Genomic DNA, 8,049 nt, shown 5'->3' with positions numbered 1-8,049 from the left:
AAAATACTGCACTAAAACAGTATGTGGGAATAAATTGCTTATTTGTAGGACTCTTGAATTTAAATCCATGCATTAAATTACGGTTTACAGACCCTTTATGGTCGTCGGAGCAACACTTCTTGTGGTGTGTCTTGGGCAGTAACACATTACATTTACTTCATAATGTTTTCTTGAGCAAGTTTTGGTACATTTTATACTTCGAGTATTTTTAAATTACTATACTTTTTCTTTTGAGATTTGTGAAGAAGAAACTGTACTCTTACATTGCTATATGTGACTACATTGAACCAGTTACTTAAATCCCATCCACTTTACAGTAAGTCCATCGCTGCTAAAGGCCCGGTCACACAGCCTTTTGCGTCTGTATCGCGGGTAAAATTTTGCGATTTTTTTTGCTCGTGGTTGCCCGCGGTGGAAAATGTGCAAAATTGGCCGGCGACTGTTCCGCGTCCTTATCGCTGGTAAATGCGGCTGCATCGCTGTGCCGACCGCGGTTACCCGTGGTCTAAAGTTTTGAGCAGCGCAAAACTTTTTCGCGCGGCCAACCGCGTGTGAATTTCTTACCGCGTGTAAAGCACGGCTGTATCTCGTCTGTATCGCAATCTCAAAAGCGTCCAACAGCGCCTGCTTCACGGGCAGAAATTTCTGGCCGTGATTCAGCCTCGATACGCCCGTGAAAGGCTGTGTGAACGGGCCTTTAGGCACTTTTATTTTTTCACCCCCCCTCGTTTCTTATATTTTGTTGCAATCAGTGACCCAACCATCCACCATGTGGTTATGTATATATATATATATACATATATATCAATAAATACATCATTGCTAGTTACTCAGTACATGTGTAGTTTGCAACTTTTTTTTTTTTTTAAACTTTTACTTCTTTTACTTAAGGGTCCCAACAGCTTAAGCCAAGTTAAATTCAAGACTAAGACTTTCTTAATGGCTTTTGAAATAAACTTAAGAACATTGACAAAAAATAAACATTTGTAATCAACAAAACACCACATGAATTGAGGGCAATTTTAAACAAACGTGTGTGTGTGCATATAATTACTTTTACTCACATATTGGTCCAGGTGAAAACAGCTCTCTGAAAAAAAAGACTTTACCAAATTTTTAGATCAAACAAATATAAATCGTATGTGACATTTTTAAGACTTTGGAAAATTAGAATTAAGACATTTTAATGCCAAATGCCTATTTTTTTTTTTTAGAAAAAAATAATAAAATGAAATTTTTACTTCTACCAGTCATGTTATTTTAAAGTAAGAATACTTAAGTAATTTTGAGGCTACCCTACCCATCTCTGGTCTTGGGCAAGTACAGCCTGTTGGCACCCATTTCTCTCGTGGTCATTTTTTTGGGCAGGGGTTTGTTCCCCCACATGAAACAGATGGTACTAAAATTTGAAACCTAAATCTTGTGTGGTTTGTAGCAAGTTGTGTGCAGGTCAGGGGTCGGGACTATTTTGCTACAGGCTGATAACAGAGAAAGAGGAAAAACTTTTTGCATTTTTTGCTAATTGGATAGATATGACATTCAAAAACACTTGAGTTTTCAATTTCATATTAACAACAAAAAGAGCGATTCAAGTTCAATATTTCCCATTTTAGAAAACAAAATTTAAGTCATTTTAATGTGCGGTATAAATATGTGCTATAATTGTCAAGTTTGGTTTGTCTTTTTATGCGAGTACAAATGCCTTTGTTAGAATTAAACCTTAAAACGGGACTCCCTTGGACTGTAAAAACATTCGAATTAACTCACAACCCGATAAAAAGAAAACTTTGAATGTGATTTTCTCAGGTATTTGTTCAGAAGGCCGAAATTCAAACAGCCATTGGTTCGAAATAGTCATCATAAAGCTTTGATTATGGTATCATTTTAAATCTCATTTCTTATACTTTTCATTGATACCAAAAATCCCAAATTGGATGTTTGCCTCACCGACTCGTTCCAAAGTTTTTGAAGCTCTATAAATTGGATGACAAATAATAACTACTCAATTTACATGGTTGGAACGTTGACCACGCCACATAACTAGTTTGAAGTATTTGGTGGAATTATTGCAAAAATTCTGATCGCAACTTCTTACGCACAACAAAAATGAGTCAAAATGGAACTCTAAATCTTTAATAACGGTTGGTTTTTGTTTATATGGGACCAAGGCTCTAGCATTATTATTTCATGTTTTATGAAATCAAACATCAGTTAACTGCACTGAAAATATAGCTTTGTCTGGAGATCCGGTTGGTTAACTCCATTTTGTCCTACAAGTCAAGTCTGTGGCTCTTAACAAAAAAAGAAAGAAAGAAGTAATTGCTTTTATGGCTCGCGACCACTGGTATACTTTATATACAAAAAATATTGTGAAAGTAAATGGATGATTGAGTTCCTCAAAATGTTTATGTTCCCAAGTTGCGTTTTGGATTTAAAAATTCACCGTTTCCCAAGTGAGAGGAAACTAATGGAATAATTTGGTCAAGTGTCAAATCTTAGCTAAGAAACAGCAAATTCCATGAGAAAGCCAAACGGTGTTTTACTTCAATTTATTGAACGCAACGTGTCGTGCACAGCTGATACAGAAAAATGTCTACTTCAGCTTCTTCTTGGGGCGAAGGTTGTTGGTGTGTCCGCACTTCTTCTTACGGCAATTGACAGCACGAGGGTGCAGACGGGCATAACACCTGACAAACAAAATCCAATGTGTTAATATCAACCAAGCTTGATGATTATAGCCGAACCCGGAAATTGGTTTAAGGATCAGAACTCACTTGCGGCAGATCATCTTGTCACAGTTGTACTTCTGTGCCAACTGTCTGAGGGAAGGCTCAATGATCCCACCGCACAAACGTAGCAAAAGATGAATAGTGGATTCTATTGGAAGAAGGTTAGAGAACGATTGCATCCAAAAAAAAAAACACCTGCCTTTTTTTGCCCAAAGTCTAAAAGGATTGTTTTTTTCCTTGGGTACGAGTGCTTACCTTTCTGGATGTTGTAGTCGGACAGAGTACGTCCTTCTTCCATCTGCTTGCCAGCGTAAATCAGACGCTGCTCATCAGCAGGGATTCCTGCACACATTTCACAAATAATCAGGCTTGGGGAGTAACGGAATACATGTTACGACATTAAGTAATTAGGATACAGAGATTTATTATTTTATTTTGTTACAAGTATACTTAGTTGAAATAAGGATAACAAATGTCAAAGTATATTTACATACACCTAATGTACTAACAAATTATTTGTTATTTATAATTTTAATCGGTGACACTAGTTCATAGGTGTCAAACATACAGCTCCCAGGTTGGATCAGGCCTGCCAAGGGTTTTAATCCAACCCGCAAGAACGTTTAGAGAAGAGCAAAACAAAAATGAAATGCAGTTTGAAAAAGGTCCACTTGATATTGCCAAAGCCAGGCGGCACTCAAGATGCTAGCTGTATTGCTTTACAAATGTATTTTTTAATCTCACTCGTTATGGTTCGCTTCTCTTATCTGTACCTTCTCTGCCTTTTTCTCTCCATCCTCTTGCTCATCCTCTTTACCTGTCTCTTTCTCTTATTCTCCCTCCCTCTCTTGCATAGACTAAAGCGGGGCAAAACAAAGCCTGCAATTGGCCAGAAAGATGTTTGGTTTCTCTACGCCTGGATAAAACGTTTTTACAATTGCAGTCTGTATTTGTAAAGAGGAATTATGGGGCTATACAGACAGCTAGTAACGTCCATCGATGCAGATGCTTTTCGGCAGATTTTTTCTTTCATTTGTCGGCATTATTACGTGTTTTGGAGTGTGTAAATATTTGACACGGTTGGATTTACTACACTCGCGGATATAAGAGGAGCGTATTATTATTAAACGTGACGACTTTAGTGAGCTACCCCGGCTTTTTTTTCCCCCAGTATCTTGTTTCAGACTGATCTTGATGTTTCTGTGATGAGTATATTTTTAAATTCAAAGTGTTTATTGTCATATACACGGTAAAGCACCACGTTTCCCTGCTCCACAAAATTCTTACTTTGCTGTCCACACAATTGCCAACGAAAAAGGAGATAAAAATTATGAAATGGTTAGCATTTTTTGAATCCCAAGAGTTTAACTTTCCCAATGATATGTGGAATAGCGCATTTGAGTGATTGGTGACATTGTACAGACACCGTGTCCATACGGGTCTGAGACATGCATTTGCTTCTTTGCGAGCCGTCGGAATGTTACGGGGTTAATGCGTTTGACTGAACTATCTGAATGTTTTGTTCACGTTCCCACGGTAGCGCCGTATGTATGGAAAATATAGGACAATTTTTTGCGCCTCATAGTTGTGAAAATACTACACTGTATTTAATGACGTATAACGCAAACTTGTGTATCAGGTGCACCCCTACATTTTCATTAGAAATTTATACAAACTCTTGTCTCTCTTTTTCTCAGCTCAAACTTTGCTGTGGGATGTAACAGGAATCAATCACTGGTTGCAGCGGTGAGAGCACCCGATTATAACCACTGGACCACAAGTGGTATAGATGACATATGAAAAAGCAGTTGATTTTATATCATCATGCTATTCATAGTCACTGTACTGTACAAGAGACAAATTTTAATCTTTATTGTTCGTTTCAAATGTTACAATGACAAAAATTTGTCACTTACAATCCTTAGAAAAAAAAGATAGAATAGAGGGGCGCACGTTGATCATAGATCTAGCATTCTTGATTTTGTTTTAAAAATGCATCAGATTGATGCGTTCAAATTGAAAACATTTTATTCCTGGGGACCATTCCCTTGGACTGACCTAAACTGTCCACCCACCAGGGTCTCACTAAATTTAATGGGAAACACTGAACAGCTGTATCTGTAGCACAGAATTTACAGACAACCAACTTATCTACCACTGCCAAGTTTTTCCACACTGTGTTGCAAAGTAAAAATATTTTTTGTTTGTATTTTATTTCTCCTTCATTGTAGCACATATTCGGATGATTGAGTACAGACCTGCATTTTTTATGAAGCTGCTTACAGGACTCTAATGATGCGTTCAGGGATATTAAGATAATGTAACTGATGTCTTTTTTTGCAGTTGTTCGAAATCCACGAAACGATCACTGTATTGTAATTTTGAGAAAATAGGTTACTTCGGGTCTGTAATTGACCAGCACCTGGACCTGTGTCATCATCTGCATTGCACTGCAACTAGCTGAAATTGGAAGCTGTGCCGTTACAGTCTTGTAAACCTTGGAACAGTTTTACTTATAACCTATGTTAATTGTTTATGTTTAAAAGTTTTGTGTATTGTTCTCTATGGCCATTGTTTTCTTTCGCAAGACGCATAACAAACAGCAGCGACCTCTAGGTATGGATTCCATTAACTCAGATTTCTCAGCATAGGGATGATAGTTAATGTTTTGTTTTAACTCATATACAAATCAATGTTTTGTTTTACCAGGGTTCCTACAGCCTAAGCCAAGCTAAAAGGCTTTTTATACCTTTTGATACTAAATTTGAGAACGGGTTGACGATTACGCTAATGATTGTATCTTTCAACAGCTCACTAGTAACCAGAAGCTCGTAATAACAAAATGGATTTCCTAATTGCATTATTTTATTATAACAATCAAGCATTCCAAAATTCATTCATAAATTGAGGCAATATAATAAAACATTACCGTCACTCCCCACAGGATGCGCTGCATCCTGCTTAGTCATTTTGAGAGAAGGTTCATGTCAATACATACAGCATGTCACTATAAGGCTTAATTTTTTGCAGCTCGTGACAAAATGAGTTTTTTGGGTCCAATATGAATCTTTCAACATTTCGAGTGGCCAACCCCTGTGCTAGCTTTATGTTCTGTCTGCAGAGCCTGTTAAAGTACCTGGGCTTTTAATGTGTTAGTTGTGCTCAATGTAATTTTTTTAAACTACTATTATTCCAAAAGCATGGCGCTGGAAATAAGGTTGCATGGACATGTGCTGGAAGAAGTTAAATGCTTTAGGTACTCTGGTTGTGACGTGGCTGCAGTTGGTGGAATGGAGTGTGAGGTATTGCACAGAGTGAATCAAGGAAGCAAGGTTTTGGGTGCTCTGAGGAGAGTGATGACCAACAAGAGTATGAGTATGGATGTTAAGAGGGGACAGTATGAGAGTGTGATTGTGCCGACTGTGTTGTATGGTGCAGAGACTTGGAGCCTGAACGCAGATTTGAGAAGAAAATTGCATGGTTTTGAGATGAAGTGTTTTAGAGTATGTTAGGAGACAGGATTGGATAAATTGAGAAGTGAAATCGTGAGAGACAGAACTGGAGTAGTTGTGGAACTGAGCAAGCGTGTGGATAAGAGAGTACTTGGTTGGTTTGGGCACATGGAGAGGATGGATGAGGAGCGAATGTTGAAGAAGATCTACAGAGCAGAAGTAAATGGAAGGAGACCAAAAGGAAGGCCGCAATTGACGTGGATGGATGGTGTTATGAGTGCACTGCAGGAAAGAGGTTTAAATATAGTGGAAGCTAGAGCTCTTGTCTGAGATGGGAATGAGTGGAGAGGTGTTGTGAAAGGATAGTGGGATGTTCGGACGCGTTCTAAGGGATGGGCAGGGCACCTGTATGATGCGGCAGGGGCAAACCAGTGAAAGCTGTCGGGCCCTGCTGTTCAACAATAGAGTGTTGTGTCACCCTGACCCAAGTGACATTGCCACTTTCTTGTGTTTTTATATGTGTCTTGCTGCCAGTCACCCCTCTCAACGGCTATGACCAGGCTAGATCGATAATTCTATTGTTTATTCAAGTACTAGGGGGTATGACATCAGTACAAATATAGTTTAAAGTACTTGAGTTCACCTTGATTGTTTTAATCAATTTTTTTTCGTTTAAATTTATTGTTTATTAAATGGATTTTGATTATCTGATTGGTTGTTTAACAATACTGAGACGTTGCTACAGTTAGTCGGTACTTTTGTCTTTTCACGATTCTACTACTTGAGTTATATATACTTTTACTCGAGTAAAATGTCTGGCTACCCTACCCACCTTTGCTGTATCAGATCATATTTTTAAGGTAAACCTCAACCTAGCATAGACTGTTTTCAATAAATATGAGCAGATAATTCTTCAGTGATACTCGCAGATAACTCACCTTCCCTATCCTGGAGCTTGGACATGACATTTTCAACGGAATCGCTGGGCTCGACCTCAAGGGCGATGGTTGTCGATGTCCTCACGAAGATCTGCATTTTGGCAGGCTGTGGATTGTGACAAACGATAGGCGTCATGTCAAGTATGCCTGATTCTCAGACTTTCCGGTGCAGAAGCTTAAAATAACACACAAGAGGGGAGTCTTTAACTTAATTAGCATATGTTTTAATGGCACCATGGAAACATTTGTAGCACACCTGGCTGGAATCAACTTGTAGTTTTTAGCTAGCATCGGCTCTAAGCTAGCTGTGCTAAATAGAGCAGGGGCCTCGCCACATGCGGACCGCTAACTATTTCGACTATGGTCTTCTGGAGATACGGACTACATAAGTTTAAGATTCAGAGTTGGGCGTCACGATGATAAAATGAACAATATATGGGTTTTGAACAAGTAATATAAGTTTCGATAACTTTAATTGGGAAATAATCATTGGACAAAACGTGTACCTACCCGGGCGCTAGCTGAGCCTCAACGAAAAGAGACCGGAAGATGTTGTCAGAGAAAGACGTCACTTCCTCCACCACAGCTCCTCCAAATTAAAATATTTACTTTTTCTCAAAATTTTAAATAAATACATAAAAATACAACTGGTTGTGGGGTTTAAATAAATTGTTAATTATGTAGTCTACTTGCGTATATTTGTATCCAACCTGATTACCAACCCTCTAATTTGTCTTTATTATTTTTTCCACAACGAGATCAGGCATGGCACTCTAGGAGAAAGACGTTATAAAGACTAAAAAGAGACATATAGATGAGAACAATATTCGTATAAATAGGCATACATTTTCACACGGAAGTGCTTGGAGACTGGCATCCGATGTAAGCATGTTTGGCACGTTACTTTTAAAAAGTAATTAATTAGAGTAA

At 38.2% G+C, this 8,049-nt stretch overlaps 1 protein-coding gene across 2 annotated transcripts; it reads right to left on the bottom strand.

Annotated features, from left to right (window-relative positions):
• Positions 1-2,533: 2,533 nt before the first annotated feature.
• uba52 (ubiquitin A-52 residue ribosomal protein fusion product 1) lies at positions 2,534-7,721 on the bottom strand. Of its 2 annotated transcripts, none has more exons than XM_088349128.1 (5): positions 7,630-7,721; positions 7,120-7,225; positions 2,985-3,071; positions 2,775-2,877; positions 2,534-2,687 (listed from the first exon to the last, which is right to left on the bottom strand). In XM_088349128.1, exons 2-5 carry the CDS (start codon positions 7,214-7,216, stop codon positions 2,594-2,596), a joined length of 381 nt encoding a protein of 126 aa, XP_088205254.1. In that variant the 5' UTR covers positions 7,217-7,225; positions 7,630-7,721; the 3' UTR covers positions 2,534-2,593. The 2 variants fall into 2 exon arrangements, with proteins under 2 accessions (XP_088205254.1, XP_088205255.1); XM_088349129.1 differs by lacking the exon at positions 7,630-7,721 and adding an exon at positions 7,376-7,601.
• Positions 7,722-8,049: the final 328 nt, after the last annotated feature.

Source organism: Urocampus carinirostris, chromosome 12, assembly GCF_059441175.1.
Source record: "Urocampus carinirostris isolate Australia breed hairy pipefish chromosome 12, RoL_Ucar_1.0, whole genome shotgun sequence".
NCBI classification, from domain to species: domain Eukaryota; kingdom Metazoa; phylum Chordata; class Actinopteri; order Syngnathiformes; family Syngnathidae; genus Urocampus; species Urocampus carinirostris.
The sequence above is the reverse complement of the archived record's forward strand: the minus strand, read 5'-3'. Positions and strand labels throughout refer to the sequence as shown.

Coding starts and splice junctions, on each gene's coding strand:
- uba52 (XM_088349128.1), bottom strand. CDS start 7,216: ATGCAGATCTTCGTGAGGACATCGACAACCATCGCCCTTGAGGTCGAG. Junction 2,878..2,984: donor CGACTACAACATCCAGAAAG/GTAAGCACTCGT, acceptor TTCTTCCAATAG/AATCCACTATTCATCTTTTG. Junction 2,688..2,774: donor GACAAGATGATCTGCCGCAA/GTGAGTTCTGAT, acceptor TTTGTTTGTCAG/GTGTTATGCCCGTCTGCACC.